This window comes from Alexandromys fortis, unplaced genomic scaffold, assembly GCF_014885135.2.
Source record: "Alexandromys fortis isolate MF-2015 unplaced genomic scaffold, M_Fortis_MF-2015_v1.1 scaffold_182, whole genome shotgun sequence".
Taxonomy (NCBI): Eukaryota; Metazoa; Chordata; class Mammalia; order Rodentia; family Cricetidae; genus Alexandromys; species Alexandromys fortis.
The window spans coordinates 1,903,839-1,927,537 of record NW_026068068.1 but is presented as its reverse complement, the minus strand read 5'-3'; the positions used below and the strand labels follow the sequence as shown (position 1 = coordinate 1,927,537).

General features: G+C 47.0%; 2 protein-coding genes across 12 annotated transcripts in view; one reads left to right on the top strand and one right to left on the bottom strand.

Annotated features, from left to right (window-relative positions):
• Window positions 1-22,068, top strand: part of Dnah11 (dynein axonemal heavy chain 11) — a 324,204-nt gene extending 302,136 nt beyond the window's left edge. For 5 of the 6 annotated variants that reach the window (XM_050120839.1, XM_050120837.1, XM_050120838.1 and 2 more), the window contains 7 exons: window positions 2,562-2,681; window positions 12,849-13,091; window positions 16,865-17,047; window positions 17,129-17,244; window positions 19,973-20,085; window positions 20,399-20,539; window positions 21,395-22,068. In XM_050120839.1, coding sequence (XP_049976796.1) covers window positions 2,562-2,681; window positions 12,849-13,091; window positions 16,865-17,047; window positions 17,129-17,244; window positions 19,973-20,085; window positions 20,399-20,539; window positions 21,395-21,660 — 1,182 coding nt within the window. In that variant the 3' untranslated portion in view covers window positions 21,661-22,068. Of the gene's footprint in view, window positions 1-2,561; window positions 2,682-12,848; window positions 13,092-16,864; window positions 17,048-17,128; window positions 17,245-19,972; window positions 20,086-20,398; window positions 20,540-20,635; window positions 20,715-21,394 lie in introns of all 6 variants that reach the window. The other variant, XM_050120840.1, reaches the window with a different exon arrangement.
• Window positions 22,069-22,214: 146 nt separating this feature from the next.
• The window catches only part of Cdca7l (cell division cycle associated 7 like), a 46,521-nt gene continuing 45,036 nt past the window's right edge, over window positions 22,215-23,699 (bottom strand). For all 6 annotated transcript variants that reach the window (XM_050120849.1, XM_050120847.1, XM_050120846.1 and 3 more), the window contains exons 9-10: window positions 22,966-23,102; window positions 22,215-22,559 (exon numbers count right to left, since the gene is read on the bottom strand). In XM_050120849.1, coding sequence (XP_049976806.1) covers window positions 22,541-22,559; window positions 22,966-23,102 — 156 coding nt within the window. In that variant the 3' untranslated portion in view covers window positions 22,215-22,540. The remainder of the gene's footprint in view (window positions 22,560-22,965; window positions 23,103-23,699) is intronic.

Sequence of the window (23,699 nt, the reverse complement as noted above, 5' to 3'; positions counted from 1 at the left end):
GGTGTTTAGGTCTGTCATGCCTCACGTACCTTGACTCAAGACATTAGCCACAGATTAGGAACCAAGTTACCAAAATTTCAGAATTAAGTTATCGATCGTATATTATTCACTTGTACAAATGTTTTTGTATTTGGGTCCTTTTTTATTGTTGAAATAAAACTCTATGATGAAGACAACTTAGAGAGAAAAAGCTCATTTGGCTTAAGGTGACAGAAAGTGGCAGGTGTTTCCTGCAGGAGCTGGGAGCTTAGAGATCACATGTCACCATGTACATGAAACAGAGAAAACTGAAAACAGGCGAGGTTTTGAGTCCCAGCGCCCACTTGCAGTGTGTTAGGAAAAATCCTAAGAGGGGCGGCTCCGCCGGTGCAAACCAAATTTAAATGCCCATTGTTTCATTAAATACAGCACTCTTGGGTGGCCGAGTGCATGGCCGGGAGACAGGAAAGAGGGGAGCACATGCAAACACGGAAACACGGGTTTCTCCTCTGAGAGCCCACTTAAATACCCTGTGGGAGTGGTCCTGACCCTCCCCCAGGGTGGGGTCAGGATCTGGCATGCTGGGATTTGGAGTCCAGACCAATACAACTCCCAGACCAGGGGGCTGGGATGGTTGCCAGGGGCTGGAGGCTACTACACTCCAGACACAGTGCTCCAGGGGTCACTTCCTCTAACAAGGCTGTACCATGTAAACCTCCCCAAACAGCAGCATCAACTTCAGGTCAAATATTCAAATGCTGAAGACCATGAGAGATGTTTCTCATTCAAGCCACCACAGCTCTTTATAAGAAAGAGTTAAAAGACAGGAACTAAAGGCTTAGGAGAGGGCTCAACTGCTAATGCACGCTTGCTGCATGAGGACCCAGGCTCAGCTCCACAGCAGGACAAACCTGCATGTAGAAGCCCATGCCTGTCATCAGAGGTTGGAAAGGCAGGCACACGCCCGTCATCAGAGGGTCGGACAGGCATAGAAGAATGAGTGATGGAAAGCGCAGACCCAGCTGACCAAAGTTATGAAGGGGATACACATTGACAATGACGTGTAGGGTGTTCTTCATCGGGATGGGAAATACAATCAAGTCTGTTTCCATCCGGTTCTGCTCTATAGAAGGCATCTGCCAAGTGGTAGGAGCGCCCCATAGTCTAGCCACTTCTCATTTCTCGTTCATATCAGCCCAGCTTAAGAGAAGGACACATTTTAGGTTCATTTCTTCACATTCTTATCAACTCGTACATTGGAATGGCCTCAGCAGTTTGACTCGTTCCGTTCCGTCACATCATGCCACGAGGAAGGCTATAATTACGATTTTACTTGAACTGTTGGGAGGCAAGAGACTGCCACGGAGGGTACAAAGGTTTCTGTCTAGAAAGGCTTCATCACAAGCTGGCATGTTTTGCAAACCCAGAGGAAGCGAAAGGGCAGCAGAGAGAAGTTTGAACTATGTGAAGCCAGCAAAGGAGATACAGTGATTTCTTGAATGAAACATGGTACGGTAGTTACTGCCCTTCTAACAGTCGCGCCCAGTCAGGCCGCAGCTGAGCCTGAGTCCATCTGGGAAAGACTTTTGTCTGCCAGTCTTTGAGAGAGTGATCAAGTGAACCCCACACAAGATGTCTAGCTGGTGCTTCTTTTCCCGAGACCCATAATACAGACTGTAGATGAGGTGTGATAATGAGCCTGGGGGTTGTCAACTGGATGCACCTGAGAGGGGGAACCTCAAGTGAGGAGCCGCCTCCTTCAGACTGGCTTGTCAGGCATGGGACGTGCCTGGGAGGCATCTTCTTAACTGCCAGTTAATGGGAGCAGGGATGCAGCCTACTGTGGGTGGAGCCACCCCTAGGCAGGTAGACCAGGACTCCACACAGGAGCTGACTGAGCAAGCCAGTAAGCAGCCCTCCTACGCGGTCTCTGCTTCAGTTCTGCCCTGGCTTCCCTCCATGATGGACTGAGACCTGGAAGCTTAACCAACACCTTCCTCCCCCAAGTTGTTTTTGGTAAGGAGAACAGAACCGCAGGTAATAAGGGCGAGTGAGACTCAGGCGCTGGGAAAGAAGCCAGATGTTTGGATGATATTCAAACTGTCAACTGTCCTATGTAACCTGTCCCAGAGATGACACCATTTCCTTTCAGATCTGCAGTAAAGTGTGGTGTTGCTAAACTTTAGTCACATATATTAGAATACACTGAAACAGTTCTCCCAAGAAGTTCTCCACAAAAACCTAGACACATCCGCACTGCATCCAGCGCTGGCTGCCAGGGACACCATAGGGCTGTTGGGGGAGAGGGGCACGCGCTCTGGCTCCACAGGCCGGCCCTGGATGATACAGAGAGTGGCAGAGGGCGGAGAAAGTAGACTGAGCACCAGCATGGCCGATGCAATTACTCCTCAGCGTGGATAGGATGCGGTCAGGGGCTCAAGTTCCTGCCAGTTGACTTCCCCAAATGATGGGCTAACTTGAAATTGTAAGGCAAAGCCACCCTTCCTCATCATGTAGCTTTGTCTGGGCACTGAGTCCCAGCAACAGGCAAGGAAATTAAGACATGTACTGTTCATCCCCAGGTCCCATGGGAAGACCTCCGTTACCTCTTTGGGGAGATCATGTATGGGGGTCACATCACAGATGCCTGGGATCGTAAGCTATGCCGGGTGTACCTGGAAGAATTCATGAATCCATCTCTGGTAAGACATTTTAAAAACCTGTTACACTGAGGAAAAATCTCTGGTAAGAAATGTTCAGATTATTTTCCTATGTATGGAATTCTTAGATGTTCCTAAGGATGCTGACCTTCCATAAACGTATTCTGCTATTCCTTGTGGGAGTCTGGGAAGTGGTTAAATGTAGACTCATTGACTCTTCATAATATCCCTATGAACTGGGCTGAGATGGCACACTGTCTCCATTGTACAGACCAAACTACTGAAGCACAGTGATTGGCCGCAGAGTTCTCAGAGAGTGTGGGCATGAGATTCGGCAGAATATAAATCCTGTGATCTGAGTCCAGGGTTCATTCTACTGCCTTTGTTATCATTGCTTTGCCCCTGGCATAAATCATAAAATATTCTACAGTTTAATCAATAAAATCATTAAATTACTATATATATATGCTCAGAGGAACTGTGGTACTTAAGTGTGTGAGATGGACTCTTGTAAACCTGGAGGAGGACATCTCTTTGGGACATTGGGGTGTCTTCGTGTTAAAGCTGTCTGCTGATAAATCAGACCAACTGAATGCAGTACCCGGGTCCCACATAGTAGAAGGAAAGAACTGCCACCAGCAAGTTGTCCAGGCTTCCACATACACACTCCTGCATGTACTAACATGAGGGCACATGCACACCGTACCCCTCCACACACAGTAAATGTAGTGATAACATCTCATGATATTTCATAACTACATAGTTACATTTTTCAATTTAGAATAAAGTGGTAAGTCTATTAGAGAGTAAAACAATGAGAATACCGACTGTGTGTGAGATGATGCGCTGACTTGGGGGTTTGCTTCAAACAAGCCGTGAAGGTGACAGAAGGGTGAGGGTGGTGGCTCGGGTGCGAGGAGCCTGGGCTGCTCCTGCCAAAGACCTGACTTCGGCTTCCAGTACCCGAGTCAGGTGACTCAGAACAGTGCCAAGCTCCAGGATAGGATGCCCTCTCTTGGCCTCCCCAGGCACCATGCCCACCTGGACATTCTTCCACACAGAAACATACACATAATTAAAAATAATACATTTTTAAAAATGAGATTATTATTACTGTAGGACCATGGAGTTCCTATTATTGCTTTATGTGTGATAAAAGAACAATATAGCCAGGTTTTAAAAATGAAAACCATGGCAATCCTTATTGCTTCTCTGAGGAAGGGTGAGGAAGGGTGAGTTACCACTGGTAAGATTTTACGATGGAGAAACATCCATCGCCTTGTTTCTCTTTGCACTGTCTTGGTACCCAGTCAGGTGGGTCCACGTAAGGCTGTGCTTTCTGGTGAAAGTGGTCAGTTCTCAAATTCTTGTACTGTAGGAGCTGAGGTGGTGGCTCTGCTTTCCTGATGCTCTCTTGTTCTCAAAGCTGTTCAAGATTAGAACTGTCTTTCCTACCTATTGGTATGTCACAACACCATGATAACATACAAAGAAAGCATTGAACTGTGTTTACTTTCACAGGGTTAGCGTCCATGGTGGTAGACCAAGGACTTGGCAGGACGAACATCCCAGAGCTAACATGCCAATCCATCAATAAGAGGCAGAGAGGACTAAGTCAAAATGGCACAAATCTTGTGAAACTTCAAAGCCTCATATCCTCCTAACCTCTCTCAAACAACACCCACTGGAGATCAGTCATTCAAACACACACATCTATAAGGAACCATTCTCAACCAAACCACAAGAGCCATTTGTTGTTGTTGTTGCTGTTATTTCTTGAAAACTTGAAGAAACCTGTGTCATAACTGTGACCAAGTACTTGAGATAAGCAACTTAAAAGGAGAGATGGTTTGTTCCGGCCCATGGTTTAAAAAGTTGTAATCCATGACTGAGTAGGTGGTGGCTCAGTACATGAATGTGGGATACATGGTTTAGGAGGTATGCTGGCTTCATGGCAGGCAAGGGGGCGGGGAGAGAGGGGAGGAGAGAGGGAAGGGAGGGCAGGGAAGGAGAGAGGAGAGGAGAGGGGAGGGGAGGGAAAGAGGGAGGGGAGGAGAGGGGAGGGGAGAAAGAGGGAGGAAGGGAGGGAGAGAGGGAGGGAGAGAGAGAGGGAGAGAAGCAGAAGTCCAAATAGCTCCTTTAAGGACATGCCCCTTAATGATCTCCTTCCTTCCACTGGACTCCAGCCTCCTACGGTTCTACCACCTCTCGAGAGTGCCATAGACAGGCAACCGAGCCTCCATTCCTTCACAGGAATGCTGGGTGATACTTTCAAACCAGAGCAGCATCCATACCATCCAAATTCATCTACACATCGCCAAAGATACTAACTTGATTTAGAGCAGTACTGAAAGAGTGTTTGTTGTGTGTTGAGTTTTGGTCATTTGAGCAAGCTTCTATTCATAGCATCTCTGAAAGCTTTTCAGAGAAGCCTTGCGCAGACTCTCTCACCTTTCTCTAGTCCGTGTTGAGAGGACACAGTGTGTTAGAGCACAGGCAAACACTGCCATAGGCAATGATTTACTTTTACACTCTTTAAATAGTATTCGCCAACTTGAGGGCAACAAAAAAGAAAACTAACGCTATCTGCTCTAGTGTATTTCTGTCTTTGATTTGCAGTTTCCTGTAGTTTCCTAGTCTTTCTCTCTCCTAATGAGTAGAATTTCACACATCAGAAAGATACTTTCAATTCAGTGCAATCAGAAGTTGCTCTTTGGAAGGTCTGGGAGCAAGTAACCATGGAGACGTGAAAGATAAACAGCACCCCAAAGCCACCTTTACAGAGGCTTATTTCTCCAAAGGAGAGTGGAGGTCAAGGGACAGAGCAGGAAGCTCAGGGGGTGGCCCCTCCCCTGGCTCTGGCCTCTTGCTAAGGGTAGAATTAATGGTGTCCCAAGAAATAGTTCTTTAACCTTCATAAGGCTGAACTCCCATTCAAATAACTGTAAAATGAATTCAGGTGATGAAACCTGAGGGGCTTTGCTGGTGTGTGCAAGCCCTTGAGAAGCATAGGCAACCCCACAGATCTAGTGAGATTCTCAGGGTGGAGAGGCCTCGTTTACAAGCCGGCATCCTCACTGGGCAGTGCTACCATCATCTCTCTGGGGAAATGAATGCACTCACTGACTTCATGTTAGAAGCTGCACACCCCCGTTATTTTGCTCTTAAGCAAATGCTTCCTGCTCAAGCTATTAACATGAGCTAACACTTCAGCATCTGCAGGACATCTTTCTGACCTTTCTCACACCAGTTAATATATTTAGAAGTTAATATTGTTACTATTTTGTTTTTCCTTTGTTTTTTTTGAGACAGGGTTACTCTGTAGTGTTGGAGCCTGTCCTGGAACTCGGTCTGTAGATCAGGCTGTCCTCGATCTCACAGAGATCCGCCTGTCTCTGCCTTCCTAGTGCTGCAATTAAAGGTGTGCACCACCACCGGTCGGCTAAGTGCTGCTTTGGAACATGATCAAAAAGCATCCCATGAGCGGACCAGATTGGCAGTCCCACTGTTTGCAGAGGATCTGGATTCCTTTCAGTGCTGTCTTACTGTTAGAAGGGTGAACATCTGCCGAGTAAATGAGCTGTCCAATGGGAAGGCGCCTGAAAGAGCCTTTGGGTAACAATAAGGAAAAAAGGCATTTTCTCATATAACACAAACATCTGCCAGTGCTAACTAACAAATATCGTATACTACTTTTGGGAAAGGAGGTACCAGGCCACCTAAAAGTTGTCATACATATAGATGACATAGGCAGTAATTAGGAATCCAGGCTTAGAGTAGAAAAGCATGCCCCAGCGTGCCAAACTAAAACTCTAACATTTGTTGTAGAGTCTGACTTATTATGGAACTGCTCTGAGCTGTGGTTTTGTCATATATGAAACAAGAATGACCAACTCAAAAGTTGTCGGCTTAAACATTGACAATACTAAAACAATGAGCCTGGAAGTGGGAAACCTTTTTATTATGAGCATACATTTTTGCAATATTATTTCTCTCTTGATTGTACACTACTCTTTAACAATGTTTTTAAAATGTGTGTATGGGTGTTTTGTCTGCATTTATGTCTGTGCAGCACATGCATGCAGTGCCTGTGGAGGCCAGAAGAGGGCGTCGGGGCCCCTGAGGCTGGAGTTAGAGACTGTGTAATTCTCTATGTGGGTACTAGAAATCAACCCGGGTCCTCTGGAAGAGCAGTCAGTGCTCTGCAGCACTGAGCTGGCTCTTAGAATAGAGTGTGTGTGTATATAGTACCTGTGCCACCAAAGGGCTCAGTCAGTGCCCTACAGGTGATGTGTGGTATTTCTCCTTACTACAGTCCTGAAGAACTGATAATAACCTCCTTGTGTAAGCAAAAACAGGACACTCTCAGGGATTAAAAGAAAAAGAAGGAAAGAAAAGAAAAAAAGAGAAAGCTGGCAAAGAGGGAATGTGGATTTTAAAAGTCAGTACTGCTCTGCTGCACACTGCGCTGGCTGCAGTGCCGATCCGCAGGCTGCAGTGCCGATCTGCGCTAGCTGCAGTACCAATCCATGCTGGGTGCAGGGCCTATTCGCAGGCTGCAGGGCCCATCCGCACTGGCTACAGGGCCCATCCGCGCTGGCTGCAGAGCCCATCTGCACTGGCTGCAGGGCCCATCCGCACTGGCTGCAGTGCCAATCCGCAGGCTGCAGTGCCGATCTGAGCTAGCTGCAGGGCCCATCTGCGCTGGCTGCAGGGCCCATCCGATTGTAGCTGGTGCAGAGGTCACCCTAGCAATGAGGTATCTGCACTTGATTTTGTGTGCTCTGTGAATGGAGGATGATCCAGGAGATCACAGTTCCAGAACCCGGCTTTATATGCAGGACCCCCGTGTGTATTGGGTTGTTTTTAAAATACATAATCGAGGAAACTACAAGTGTACTTTACAGCTCTCCTGAAAATCAGCCTTCACATCTGAGTAATTGCTGAAACTCCAAAGGGTTCTGGTGAAAGCTCCACTCCAGCACCTGGTATCCATATGCCCAGAGTGGAATCTGCCTCTCCTGTCCCTCTCTCCCCAAACCCTGCCTCACCTCAGGCACATTGCCAAACACAGCTTCTCATGCTAAAGATGTCAAGACAATGCCCGCAGGGCATTTAAACTGCAGCCCCCCCCCCCCCCCAACAGACCTGTGGTTTTTCAGTCTCTCTTTCCCCATCTCTGTGGGGCTGAAATATCATCCAGGGCGTTTTACCCATTAAACCCGGGCTTTTTCTAATTCAGTTTAATTTGGTTTGATTTGGGTTGTTGCATCGCAGAGAGCCTTATCCGGGTGCAGGAACTTTTCAGCAAAAGTAGACCACTGTATTTTGCATCCAAATGGCCAAGGGCAATGTTGTTTGTTTAGACTTGCACTGGACTGGGGACTCTTTGCCATTTCTAAGACTATTTGGAGAGGTAGGCAACTGTTTTGTTTGTTGTTGTTTTGTGGCTTTTTATTTCAGGAAATATGCCACGGACCGTCCCTCTCGGAGACCACCACCCACGGGAGACCAGGGTGAAGGATAGGATAGCCAGGATACGACGCAAGGGAATGACAGACAGACACATTGTGTAGTGAGAATCTGCTGCGATTTTACTAAAATCATGCTTTCATTATATAGTATTCAAACAAAGAACAAGTCAGAAAGTCATGTATCATTAGTTGGCACAGTATGAAAACTTCTTTTAGCAATGTTTAAAAAGTATGTTATCAGGAACAGGTGTTAGACACAAAGCGTCCTTAGAAGAGGAACTCTTGTCCTTGGAACTGTAAATCTTAGAAGAGGAACTCCTGTCCTTGGGACTGTAAGCCTCAGGCAAGTGGTTACATCTTATGAACAGAAAGTTTCTGTCTTATTATTGCTATCATGGCCCTTCCTCCTCTTAACCCTTTATTTCGTCTAGTGACCAAATATACCTAATCAGTTTTCTGCACCTGTTGAACTATATTTTTAGTACCTTCTTATGCGGCAGACATCATGGGGGTTGGGGTCTAGCAAGCCTATCCATAAAGTTGAAAGTATAATATAACAGTCTTTGTCCATCAACATTAACCCATCTATTCCCTTGCTCATCATAGGCTCCTGTATAAGGAAGTGAATCAAGGAGTGCGCTGGGGAATTTTCTCTAACTCTCCTTTTCTCTCTAAATCTGATTCACTATGACGATTCCCTCGTAACATATCAACTTTAGCCGTTTCTGTATCATAATTAATAAAGTTTCCCAGGCTCATGTGGCGTGGGGCATACTTTATTTCCTCAAGGACTGCTTTAATGAACGGTGGGGCCGAGCCAAGGACGTACTTTGATCTCTTGGTAAGCGGTCAGCTGAAAACAGGAAAGATTAGAAATACAGAGAAAGATCATGCAGGGTGCCAGGAGGGCTCGCTCCCAAGGCCATCTCCAGATATGAGATCTGCCTACGGCATCAGGTCCTATCTTGACCACTGATTGCCAGGGGACCGCCTGGGGCTTCGCTCCAGGAAGCTCTAACCCCAATCCTTCAGCAGGCAAAAGCCAGCGCGAGGCATTTTGTCACTACACGGCAGTCACTGCTGTGGACGTGGCAGAAATACAGTATGCTAAGAAAGAAAAATCGCTCCAGTGAGGTGCACAGTTGGCACTCACTGGGTTTCCTTGCTTCTCATACCTACACGTTAATGTCCTATCCAACTCCTGCAAGATAAATTCAGTTCTTTGGTGGCCGTTTCATGATGTGAAGGTCTGATTTTTGCATGATTCCATTGATTCTTAATATTTTAGTGAGATACAATTTGCCAGCTTCTGAGTTGGCCTATAATGCTGTCTCTATGCAATTCTGTATACAGGCTTCATGTGGCTTTGTGTTTAGTTCTGTGAGGGAAGGCTGTATGTAGAATTGTTGGGTCAATTGGTGACTATGGTTATTGCTTGGAGAAACCACAAAACCATTTCCACTAACACAGAAGGTTGTTATCTCTACATCTTTACCAACACTGCTATTACCCACATTCTTTATTCTGGGCATTTTGATGGGATGAAACTGTGCCCTGTCACTTGGGTTTGCATGCTCCCAATGATACTGTGCATCTTCTCATGGTCTTGGGACAAATGAGGGTTAAATCCTTGAGAATTTAGAACATCATCTCAAATAGCCCTACCCTTGAAAAAAAAAGAGCCCCCCCCCCCTTGTAGGGAACTACAGGTATGGCCCTATCAACAGGAATCAGGTTTTGCCAACAGCCCTTCTGTGGAAAGGTTGAATTGGATCAGTATTTAGAGATGGCTCCAGTGGTTAAGGGTGTTGGCTTTGCACTGCAAGCACTAGAGTTTAGACTCCAGCACCTAACAAAGAAATGCCTGTAATCCCAGGATTTACAAGGAGATGATGGGAGCCCAGCTCAGGGAAAGACCCTATCTTGAAGGGATAGGCAGAGTGACAGGAGAGGACACACAATGAACATGACTGCACACGTGTATTCTGTGTGCACATGTCTTATGACACAGACATGCATACACGTGAGTAAAATATTAACATAAAAGAAACAGGAGTTGTTTGGGTTCTCTCTAAAGTCAACTGGGCACAAATGTTACAAACTGAACCTTCCTCCTCAAAATTCAGCACTTTAGTATTAAAGTGAGAATTGAGGTTTGGTTCATATACATCATGGACTGTTTTGTCTTCCAGAAAGATCAAGATGTGCACGAGACAAGCACGTCTCCCCCTAGGGCGCAGACACACATCTGGAAAGCCTGTTCTGTGTCTCGGTGTTGGTGACTGGTAAACTCCCAGCCACAGCAGCCATGCGACCATGTTACTGATGATGTTTAAAGCGAGCACTGTATTTATTTGGTGGGGTTTGTTTTTAAAAACCTCTTTTTTAGATAAGATCTTGTTGTGTTGCCTCAAACTCATGTTCTTGTCTCTGCCTCCCTAGTCCTGGGATTACAGGCATGCACCACTATGGCTGACACATCTGGAAAAGCCGCCACACTATTCAGGAGGCTAAGTGATGCCCTTTTTCTTACTTTGCTGCTATCCTTTGCTTTGCACTTCAACCGACATGAAATTCTTACCCCGGTCTATAAACAGATCACTGACATCGTCTGGCAAAGCACAAACCACTTTCCATCCTACTGGCACTTCCCAGTTGCACTCAAGCATCCAAACCCCTGCTGGCTTGGTTTCCTGCACTCCGAATTCTTGGAAGGGTAAATTGAAATGCAGGTCTTGTAAGTCCTTTCATCTTCCTGTCGGTACTAACGGAAAAGAGCAAACCCTTGTTTACAGAGAACCACGTTCCGTTTGGATGTGTTCATTCTTTGGTTTTTCATTTTTTTGTTGCTGTTAACTTGGCTGCCACAGGTAATGATGGTGACTTTAACTTTCCTATGTGCACTTTAGCTTGGAACACTGAATCCAATCACATTGAAGTTTCTATTGTTCTTTATAAGTAAACAAGAAATCATAGATATGTATGGAGCCAGCTGGGGTTGGTGGTGGGGGGGGGAATAATTCCCTTTGCTCCTTCTCCCAGTCACTGGGTTCACATTTCTCTCGGGCACTATGAAAGGTGAGATAATCTGAGAACACTGCCCGTACAAAATGAAAGTATAAATGCTGACTCAAATATCAGAAGTGCCCGTGGAGGTCACAGTTGAGAATCCCTGTCAAGGTTGTTCTCGATGCCATTCATGACCGTGGCTACTAGGAAATGAACCACCATTACTCAGAGACACAGCCCAGCGGTGTGGGAATCACTACTTCATTATCTTGAGTCCCTAGGAAGATTTTCCATTTCCAAGGTGTTTTGTATGGGATGATCACCCATATTACCGAATGAATGAAACTCCACGCAACAGTAAAGAGATGGTTCAGTAGCAGACAGATCTTGCAGAAAACGATTTACCAGGTGTAGGCAAAAAAAATAGCGCTATTGGATGATAATCTTAAAAAATAGCATCCCCTTATACATTTGAATGCTTGTGTAGATGGAATTCAGGGTACAAGAGACTGGGAAAATTAAAAGAGGTGTTAATAATGCCTGAGAGCCGGGAGAACTGGGTGAGAGGAACGCGAAATAAAGTAGCTAGAATTTTCTAAGCACTTGATTGTTGCTGGACACACTCGGGTCCATAAACTCTTTAGTTACATTTTGAAGATTATTTTCCCATGTGTAGATTTGCTACTTCTGCTCACTTTAGCTTTGTGGAAACCCACCTTCTATATGGAGTGCCTGCCCTTCCTCAAACCCCAGGGAAATGGATGGGCCAACACAGGTTATATCGCTGTGACCTTTCGTCTACCAGACAGCTGTGCCCATAGCACTAGCTCAGTCCATGGATCTGAGTAGCATCATAGACTTTGCCCTAAGTTTCACAAGGTCTTAGAGAGGAAGCAGTAATTTGACTCTCAGTATAATATGACCTATAAAATGGAAGTCACCCTGGCCTTGTGTTTGTAAAGTTTCTATGTATCACGTGATTTGTGCTACACCATGCAGAGTATGTCACACTGGGTATGTTGTTTTTCACTGCTGTGACAAATAGCATAAGGCAGGAAGTGAGACTTAGAGTTTGGGATGCTTACGCCCGTGGTGAACTTATTCCACTGGAAGGAAGGTGTGCCAGAGGAAAGTCTTCCCGTCACAGCAAGCAGAAAGGAGAAGAGCTAGGGACACAATCACATTCTTAAACACCTCCTTCCTCCAATTAAGCCACACATCCAAGAGTTTCCAGAACTGTCTAAAGTGGTACCACCAGCTGAGGACCAAGCCTTTAATACATGAGCATGGGGGAGCATTTTATATCACAATACTGGGGAAGAATATACTAGCATTACTAAAATGAGTTCTTAAGTTTATATTCAAGACATCTGCTTGCGCAAATGAATGACCAGACATCTGGATTTCTTCTCTGGGAAATAGGGATGTTTGAGAATCAGGAAGTTGAAGCACTGACTAATAGGCAGTGATGGTTGAGCCATGTTTACTTATTCATGTGTGTGTCACACTGCCCTGAGCTCATTGCAAATCGGGGTGTTTTGTATTTCCTGGAACTGTGCTCAGTGGTCAGCCTAATGTCCACATAAGCATAGTGCTGACCATGGGCATTTTGGAGTCTGGTACCACCAAGCATCACAGTGGGACTTTTTGCTAAGGTTCTGTGTTCAGGAAGTGAAGATGACACCTTCCTAAGTTTGGGTTAACTGGTGTTTCTTTATGGTTGAAGATTGAAGATGAACTCATGCTGGCACCAGGATTTGTGGCCCCGCCCTACCTAGATTATTCCGGTTATCAACAGTACATAGAGGATAAGTTGCCTCCAGAAAGCCCAGCACTGTATGGGCTTCACCCTAATGCTGAGACAGAATTCCTGACAGTGACCTCCAACACACTCTTCAGAACTCTCCTGGAGATGCAACCCAGGCATGCAGTCAGCAGTGAGGAACTGGGGCAGTCTACAGAAGAAAAGGTAAGGTCTTTCTTGTTCCAGTTCTCAGAGTGGAGTGTGCTAGCTAGTCCTAGGTGTTAGTCTCTGTTAAGCTTACCCATAAAAGCAGTAAGGTCTTTCTTGTTCCAGTTCTCAGAGTGGAGTGTGCTAGCTAGTCCTAGGTGTTAGTCTCTGTTAAGCTTACCCATACAAGCAGTCAGATAACTACCACCAAGATCGAGGTGCAGGACTTTTCAGCTGCCCAGGATACTCATACTCCTTCCTGCTCCCCGAAGGTAATCAATATCCCGACCTCCATCTTTCCATATTGACAAGTTTTGAATACATGGACTTCTATGATACTTACTGCCAGGCTCCTTTGACATCACAGTAAATCTGTGAGATTTCCTGTTTGTTCAGTGGTCACTGGCTCCTTCTTGTTGTATTTGATATCATAGGAATATACAGTGTACTCCATCGTGGGGGCTGTCTTAGTGCCTTTGGTTTGGTGTCTTTGTTATGGCAATCACAGACGCAATCATCCTCACATAATCCTGTCAAAGGTTGACTCCCAGAGCACTCAGAAACGGGACTGTGGGATCACAGATGGGGACAGTGTTTGGCCACTCAGATCCAGGTATTTCGGACAGCTACCCCCCCACTGGCAGTTGATCAGGTCTCCTTCAGGGTCTGCTGGGGATAACTGGTTTTTGGGTGTTTTAACTTCGCATTCCTTGGCTGAGTTGCAGGCCTCTTTTCACATGCGGATGAACACTGGACTTACATATATGAAGTAATTTTTACTTGCTCCACTTTCATCTTTTTTAAAAAAATTTTTTTATTTATTGTTTCTTTCACATCGCCTTGACCCATTCACTTCCCCACCCCTTTGCATCTCCCAAAAGAAAAATTGGGGGGGGGGATTAAAAATCTCATCATGGATGCTGCAGTGTGACACAGTAAGTCATGCAGCAAATCTCTTTGTCCACGTAGCCTTACTTGTAAGTGCTCATTGTAAATTCACTGGTCTGGTTCGAGGCCTCTGGTTTCTACCACCCTATCTATGCTGGCCCTCACTAGGACTCTTCCTGGGAATCCTGCTGTTGCTCTCTATTGTAGAGATCCTGCAGCTTTGGGGCTGTGGGTCAGGTCCCTTCATATGCTCCAGCAGATCACAGACGGGGTGAACGTTGGGGCAGGCCAAGCGGCAACCCTGTTTCTGGGCCTGGGCAGCTGCAGGGTTGGTCTGCCCCCTCCCGGCTTCCCCTGTCCTCACCACCAGGGTGCGCTCTCCTGCACTGCCCCAGCTAAGTCACCTCTAGCTGCAATGAGTGAGGGGTGGGGCCAGGTCTCCTGCTTCCCTGCACTCAGGGTCGGCTCTCACACCTATCCCCAGGGGAGGTGCAGGGGGCACACTCCCAGTGCTGCTGCAGGTGAAGGACAGGGACAGCCCTCCTGATCTTAGGACCCCAAGCAGCTCTTTCACTCGCCCACTGGGCAACTCCCCTGTTCACTTCAGGGTCACCCTCACCTCCAACCACCAGGCAGCTCTGAGTGCTGCTGCTGGTAAGGGGAAGGATCAGCTCTCTTGCCTGTCGCAGGCAGTAAGGGGAGGGGAGCAGGGGCAGTCATCTCTCACCCTCCCATACTGCCACATGACAGACAAGTAGTGGGGGCATGTCTCCAACATTTAAATCTTGGAGGTGTGGGCTGGCTCAGCACACCTCCACTAACAGGGTAGCTTCGTCAGATGTATGAATTACAGACATCTCCAAATCTGTGGCTGGTCCTTCACTGTGGGGGAGGGGTATATGAGCAGACCAGGCCATACTTCGGGGTCTGTGGAAGCCAGAAAATCCCAGTGATTCTCTTGTCTCTGCCTCCCACAGTTCTGGGGTTGTAAGCACAATGCCCAGCTTATGTGGGTGCAGAGACCCAAACTCAGGTCCCTATCTCTGTGTAGCAAGCACTCTTTTCTGCTAGGCCACAACTCCAGCTCCTACTGTACTTGAATAGTTCACCCCAAACAAATTTGTCCTCATTCTTTTCAAAATTGTTAATCAAGGTTTGACTGCCAAGGATCCAGGTTGTTCAAAAACATTTGTTAACACCAACTCGAATTATAGTGAAATCCCAGAAAATGTCCCCGTTATTTCTTGAAATCAGGTCATTCATTGACCACTCATCGTTTGAAATGAACTGTGTGGCTATATCCTATGTATAAACACTGTTTCTGGGAAGAATGTTGCGTCTTTAGTGGATGAACAGCCCCCCCCCCCCCCGGGAAGACGCACAACGTTCACAGACGCAGGGGTGGATGATAGACCCCAGCCAGGCTTTTCTATTTCCACGGAGAAAGCCAGTCATGAAACCAGAATGCAGTACACGTGAGGCGGGCTGCCGTGGCACCAGCCAGGCCGCCACTGGAAGCCAAGGCCTGGTACTGGGTACTGGACACTGGAAAATACTTTTCCATGCGCCGTTTAATCAAGAGCTTGGAGGGACATTAGGACCAATTTTGGAGATTAGCTGAGGTGAAGTGTCAAGACCCAACAGGCAGAGAGGGCCAGGGAAGGAAACAAAGCCTGGTAAATTCTAAGCTGTCTTGCCAGCTAGCTTCCCCGCTGGCCATACTGCCTGCTCTTTCCATAACTCATTTAAAATTTAAGAGAATTCCTTCAGCAATCCCAAAGCATGATGTCAAGACCAGCTAGCATCACCGGAGAAATGAAGGAAAGTGGGAAAGACGCTTGAGGCTAAAGGTTTGTTAGTTTCTATTTTCAGCAGTTAGAAGTGTGTCACTACGGATGGGCTCTGAGGGGGCAAGTGCAAGTACTCAAGTTAGGCCCAGCATCACTCGCCTTCATGCTGCACGTGGAGGCAGGGTCTCACCACATAACTCAGGCAGGCCTTGAACTCATGATCCTGTCTCAAGCTCCAGAGGACTAGAATTCTAGGAATGCTTCCCTGTCACCTGCTTCCAGGTAGTTACTGGTTTCCCGAGCTCAGTGGCTCTGCTTTGATAGACATCCGACTACTGTGTGCCTACTCATATCATATCATATCACTTCCTCAGGAGAACAAATTGATTCAAGCCTTAATTTTCTTTCCTCTCTCTCTTTTTGGTTGATCTGAATGGCTCAGGATTTTAGGATTTACTGTCAGGAAGCTGTAACACCAGCTTGTGTTCACAGGGCCCTGGAATCTGTGTCACTTTGCAAATGAGTTTCCACGTTTGATTGTCTCTCATCTCTGCACACAAATGCCACGTATGCATCTGATGCTCTCGAGGCTACCAGTGAACAAGCTGACCATGCTAGAATGTAAGAGGGAGGTGACCAGTACTGACGCAGAAGCTCTGGGAAGCTAGAAACTGACCAGAAGCTGTAGGCACCTTTAGAAGCTGCATGGTCTACTCTGAGACTTCAAAAAGTATGATAGTCGCTGTTTTAGGGTTGCTATTGCTGCCAAGAGACACCATGACCACACCAACTCTTAGAAAGGAAAACATTTATTGGGGCTGGCTTACAGTGTCAGAGGTTCAGTCCATCACCATCACAGCTGAAAGCACGGTGCAGGCAGAAAGAACCCAGAGCTTTACATCTGGAAGGCAGGCAGCAGGAAGCGTGACACTGGGCCTGGCTTGAGCCCTTGGGAGCCTCAAAGCCCACCCCCAGTGACACACTTCCTCCAACAAGGCCATACTCCCTAATAATGCCACACCCCATGGGCCTGTGGGGCCATTTTCATTCAAACCACCAGTCACCATGAGCAAAAATGAAATAGTCTTTGCATGTGTGTTACAATGATTTCAGGTTAAGAACATCTTGGATGACATTTTGGAGAGACTTCCAGAAGAGTTCAACATGGCAGAGATAACACAAAATAATCCGGATCGAAGCCCATATGCTCTCGTTTGCTTTCAAGAGTGCGAGAGGATGAATGTTCTCATCCAGGAAATGCGTGTTTCGCTTCAACGGTTAGACCTTAGTTTGAAGGTAAGCTTACAAGTGGGACAAGGCGGGGGGGGGGCTTTGTCACACTGGAGGGCACTCATGGTGGCCTTTCCTCTCTGCAAGGGAGAGCTGACGTTATCTCCTGATGTGGAAGCCCAGCTGTCTGCCCTGAGTTATGACCGGGTTCCAGACACTTGGAACAAACTGGCTTATCCATCTACTTACGGTCTCGCCCAGTGGTAAGTGGCCATCTCTACTGTCGTTGTCAACTACAGACATGAGCACAGGGTCGGCATTCCCCACTACTCCATTGTGAACCTTTGCTCACTGCTAGCGCCAAGGAAACTCTACTAATTTCACTTGAGGTTCTCTGGTATTTTGCTTCAAAAGTAAAAGTCAATTCAGTTAGACCAGACCAAGATTCAAATTCTCTCACTTGTTAGGTCAGAAGCTACCTGAGTGTGCCTGTTGGCTTCTATTCCGTTATTTTCTAAACCAGTAACTTCCAATGCAGTCAGAGGACTGTACAGCATGCAAGGCAGTGCAGAGGAACTAGGCCGTTGTCGTGGGCACCGCTGGGGGGGGGGGTGTTGAAATAAGAGCGGCAGGGCTGCGTCCCCAGCACCCCGGCCGCCTGGCTAGCTTATGCCCGAAATAACAACACACAAACTGTATTCATTTAAACACTGCTTGGCCCATTTCTATCTAGCCTCTTCTAGGCTAATTCTCACATATTAATTTAGCCCATTTCTAATCAGGTATGTAGGCACCTCAAGGTGTGCTTACCGGGAAGATTCTAACCTACGTCCATCCTGGGTCGGAGCTTCATCGCATGTGTCTCTGAGAGGAGCTATGGAGTCTGAGCTCACTTCCTCTTCCTCCCAGCTTTCTCTTCTGTTTACTCCTCCCACCTATGTTTTAACCTATCAGGGCCAGCCAAGCAGTTTCTTTATTGCTTAACCAATGAAATCAACAGATTGATATATGACACTCCCACATCAGGGGGTCACAGCCAGGGTGGAGACCGGCGCTGCTGAGGGCTGATGCTTTATCTCCAAATGCTCTATGTCTTGGTAGACCATTCAGAAAGCATCACAGGACTCTTATCTATATTCCTTTTTTGGAGTGAAGTTCTTTGGTTTTGACTCAGGAAAAAAATACAGGACAATGTGGAAGGTGTCATCAGAATTCTAAATGGCAGCATGGTGGGATCCTGCCCGTCCCGGCTCCTTTTCCTGTTGTGATAGAACACCTAGGCTGACCAAAGCAGGGCGAGAGGGGACAGCTGGTTTGGTGTGGCTCATGGTTCCATTCGAAGGAAGCCTCCGTGACAGGAGCTTGAGATGGCTACTAACAAGCAAGTCAAGGGGCAGAGCAAGGAGTGCCAGGGCTCAGCTCACACTGGCCTTCTTACAGTCCAGGCTCCCAGCCCAGGAAACAAGGCCACCCATATTTACAGTAGGCTTTCCCTATCAGCTATCCCTACTAAAGATAATTCCCTAACAGGCATTCCCTGAGGCTGAACTCACAGGTGTGCCTGTGGGCTCATCTCCTGGGTGACCCTAGATCCTGTGGACAATTAACACTATTACTCTAGGCACCCACGTGCCTAGCACTGTGGGGTCCTGCTCTGGTTTGCTTTCTGCTGCTGTGATTAAACTTGGGGAAGAAAGTGTTCACATCAGCTCAGGGTTCCCATCACTGCCCAGGCGGAAACCGAGAGGTAGGAGCTGAGCAGAGACCAAGGAGGAACACTGCTTACCAGTTGATTCTTTCCCTCAGCCGACCAGCCAGTCTGCGCCGGGCGACCCTCTCCCCAGATGACTCTAGGTTGTACCAAGTTGATAAACATAGACGTGCGTGAGGGGAAGGACACTTCCGTGGCTTCCAGAGGATAACTACTGTCCAGGAGACAGTGTACCTCAGCAGAGTTTTAACACTATAAATGTGTAAGGGCCGCCTCTGCGTACTGAGATGAAGGGTTTGCACTGAGCTGTGTCTTAGGATTAAAGACAACTTGCAGCTTTTTGTCACCAGCTTACTTTGCGCTTGCTAGCTTCTGTAGGTTTTTACTAGCTCGTTCCTAACCTTTTCTAACTGTCGGTGGAGTAGTTTTCTTCGTGGTGCACTTAGCCCCACACCACTTCTGTTTAGAGAGGACCCTTTACATGGTGACACACACTAAGATCTCAAACACAACCTAAAATCAACTTTCTGGAGACCTCAACCCACCTCAGACCGTGAGCCTCCTAGATTGATCTGTTGCTTTCTTGATCATTGTTTATCAAAACTGTTTTTCTTCCCATCTTGTTTGGTATTTCCCCCCTACATAAGCTAAGAGGGTATCAGATCCTTCTTGGAACTGGAATTAAGACAAGGCTATGAATGGTGTGTGGATGATAGGAACCGAACTCGTGTCCTCTGACAGAGCAGCCAGTGCTTTTAACTGCTGAGCCATCTCTCCAGGATCCTCCCACCATGCTATTTAATCTTAACATCGATTTTCACTGTTTCCACCCTAACACTTCCAAAGCTCTCTCCACTAGTGTGTGTGTGTGCGTGCGCGTGTGTGTGTTCATGTTCCTACTCTTCCCTGGCAACTCTGGAATTGACAGTAATGGACACACACACCGCTGCATTTCTACTGCATCCTACCGGATGGTGGTATTTGCCAGCTCTGTTCCCATGACTTTTGTACCTTCATTATGTATCTCTAGAATGATCTGATAGCTGGGCAAAGAGTCAGTGTTCCATGTTGCCCAGTGTTTCCTACTCCTAATGGTGACAGGAACTAGCTGTATAAACTCTCAACAGGAAGAAACCAGGCATGTGCAGGGGATCACCTTGTGAATTATCTAAGCAGGCTTCCCCCTATTGACCCCATGTGCTCCGCGGCCTCTCATCTTCCTGGAAGAAATCTACTTCACTAGAAAACAAGTTCATTTCTTCCTACCCTCCACTGACCAGGTTTAATGACCTCCTCCTGCGGTGCCGAGAACTCGATACCTGGACACAAGACCTCACCCTCCCAGCTGTTGTGTGGCTGTCTGGCTTCTTCAACCCTCAGTCCTTCCTAACAGGTATGGCTGGAGGCATCACAGAGCAGGAGTAGCAACTAGAAAAAGTTCTAGTTAGGAAGGAGAGCCCTGGGCACAGCTGCAGTGGCCTGTCACTTTCCCACTGCCCCGGGCAGTCACGCTGAAGACACAGAAGCAACATGGGAGCAGGTGGCAGCTGCTGCCCAGGCACACTCTAGTCTGTGACCGCGGAGGCAAACGGGCCCTGCAAGCCTGTATGCCCAGCCTCGCTCTAATCTGCAGGAGCCCATGAGGCACGGCTGGCTGGCTCTGGGAGCCTAGAAACAGGTTTTCTACCTTCTTTTTCTTCCCACAGCAATCATGCAGACCATGGCTCGGAAAAATGAGTGGCCACTGGACAGAATGTGCTTAACAATTGACGTTACCAAAAAAACAAAGGAAGATTATAGCCACCCACCCAGAGAAGGCGCGTACCTGCACGGGCTCCACCTGGAAGGTGAGTCCATAGAGTGAGCCTGTGGAGGGGTCCCTCTCCTTCAGCATCTACTCAGATAACCCTGTGTTGGTAATTACTTCCTCCTCTTTCCTTCAGACAGTTTAAATATCCGAGAGAGTGTAAGCCAAGCTCTGCGGCACTCAGAGTGACGACTCCGGAAACTTATATCCTGCATGTAATTCACAGTATTTTGCTTTTCACTACCATCAATTCAAAAATCAACCATCTGCTTTTAAGCTTTTATTGTGTGCAGAGGTCAAAGAACATCTTTCAGGAGTTGGCAGGGTCTCTAGTGCTGTCTCCTCCACACTAGGCTCCAGGAGAATTAGCCTGCAAGACTGATGTTTCTTATCCATCTCCCATATCTGACGTAGGAATGCTGGCATTACAGATGTGCATTTCCACACCTGGCTTTCTCTATGGGTTTTGGGATCAAACTCAGGTGGCCAACACCTTACCTTTTACCCACAGAGCCATGTCACTGAGATGTCACCAAGCCCTTGATGCTGTGTGTCTATCTGTGCATTTATGTTGCAGGAACACACACACAGGGAAGCCAAAGACACAGTCCAGATATTTCAAGGGTAGGCAGTGAGTGACCTGGACTTTCAAACTAGTTTAGAGCAGTGGTAAAGAAGGTTACAAAGTTGTGTTTCTAATACTTTCTAGTTTACTATAAAGGGTTTGGATTTGTACAAAATTTGATCTTATAAAATCGCTAACCCATTAAACATCTCGGCTATATAATGACGTTACCCATAAGTGATAAGGTGATAAAAGTAGGTTTATTGCATCAAACAATTAGAGCATTGGTACCAACATACCACAGTTACACAGCTGCTGTTTCTGCTACAGGTGCCAGATGGGACACACAGTCAGGAATCCTCGCTGATGCCCGCCTTAAGGAGTTAACATCCACAATGCCCGTTATCTTTGCCAAAGCCATAACCGTGGACAGACAGGAAACCAAGCACACCTATGAGTGCCCCGTTTACAAAACCAAAGCCAGAGGCCTCACCTACGTCTGGACGTTCAGGCTAAGGAGCAGAGAAAAGCTGGCCAAGTGGGTGCTGGCAGGCGTGGCCCTGCTGCTGGAAGCACAGACGGCCTTGGCACTGTGACCGACGTCTCCCCGCTTTAGCCAGAACACAGCGACATGTCCTAGTCATAGGGGTGTGCATTCTGTTACAGCCTTGTTCTTTGAGGAGGGAGATAGTAGTATTACACACACGCGCGCACAGACACACACAAAAAACACTAAACATCTATCTGGGATATATACTTGTTGATTTTAGCTTCCTCCACCACACCCATACAAAACACCATGGCTTATCTCTTATGGTTCCCTAAGTCTCAAAAACAAGGCAGTAAGGGTTCTATAAAAAACAAAATCCCTAAAAAATGTAAAAACATAGAAGCAGCAGGCTCCAGGCAGGTCCTGAAGGAAGAGGCAAGCATCCTGAGGCCTCCAGTGTCTATAACTTGGTCCGTTTTTTGTTGTCTTTTAATAAAAAGGACAGTTACTCACAGTGTGTGGTTAATTGCACTTGAGTGTTTAGAGGAACATTCTTCAATGTAAATTTCTAAGGACCCAGAATTCAGTATCTACATCAAGATGAACTATTAGGTTTGAGCTACGGTCACTACAGTGGCAACAGCCTTCGTAAGAGGAGTAGCTGGGGTGACTTGGAGAGCTGAACATCAAAGGCCAGAGCATCTTGTTCATAACTTACCTGAGCCTTAGCTCTGCCCCATTTAAATTGTGCTTTTAAATCTTCAGCAGATATTTCTAGTACAGGTCTATGCAGATATGTATACAGATTTCTCTGCTCTGCTATTTTCCTGAGAAATCTTTTTAAGCATATAAACATTTTTAAAAACATAGTATTAGAAACAGTAAATTGTAGGGAACAAGCTTCTGTGGGTTCAGCTGGAAGGCCAGGCACACATCTCCAGCGGGACTCTGTGCAGTCCAGTGTTCCGTCTCCTCTCATTTGCCTGCTACAGCTGCTTCTGTAAGCTGAGCCAAAGAAGGAGAAGCGTGCGTAAGGAGCTGGCTGGGAGCAAGCAGGAAGCAGCATCCCAGCTCCAGTGGTTCCTGCACGCTCGTGCCCTGAGCACAGAATGCCAAGCGTTCAGCTGGCCTCCTCACTTCCCAGTGCACACCGTCCTCACGACGCCCTGCCCTTCAGGCTGTGGAGACTGTGTTATTCCACAGAGAGTTCTCACGCCATTAGTTTTGTACCACGAGTGGAAATGGTCTGAACCACTGTGAACTTGAGTACTTTATATCAACAGAGGAATTCTCTAGATCTGAGCCTCTCCTGCACAAAGGGATAGAACTCAAGGTGATTTCTACAAATTAGCGGAGAGGAAAACCAGGGCCTCCGGGGTTCCCACACACTTTTCCGTTACTGGAGACTTACCTCTCCAGGTACTCCTTGACATTATTATAGCCGTAAAACTTGGCCAGATGAATGAGAATTCCAGTGGCACAGCGGCCATCTCGTTTCCGGCAGTAACTGCAATTACAGATCCCACGGCAGGGAGGACACGTCCACTCCTAGGAGGCAGAAGAGAGATTGTTCCTTTTCTCCACATTCTGCCCAGGAGACCTGAGTCAAGCCTCTCCTCCAGCCACTAATACATGGTATCTTTCAGTCAGAGTGTAGGAGAGGCTGCACAGGGACCCAGCAAGAAAGACCTCCCCACGTCAGAGAAACAAGGAGACATTTGTTCTAAACACGACCATACACCACCGACAGGGAGCTATTAAAAAAACTAAGTTGGCTTCTGTGTTTGGGTCCTATGTGATTCACAGGTCACACACCGGCTGTGATTTCTAGTACAGGTTTGGCACAAGATCAAGGTGAGAATTCTAGCTCTCCTGATGTGTATGTCACCTTGATGTTAAATCACTTAATCTAAACAGTACATCTAGAAACTGGGGACAGCATATATATCTATGATGCGGCAGAAGAGGTCATAAAGTGAGATGGCAGAGTGGACCTTAGATGGCAATGCCCGGGTTCAAGGCAGCACTTAGTGAGACACTCTGCGGGTGATGTTCTCGATAACGACAACCGAGGTTGCCCTCTGGCCTCTGCAACCCAGTGCACACTCATGCAGGTGTGCCTCGTATCTCTGTTACACAATGGAC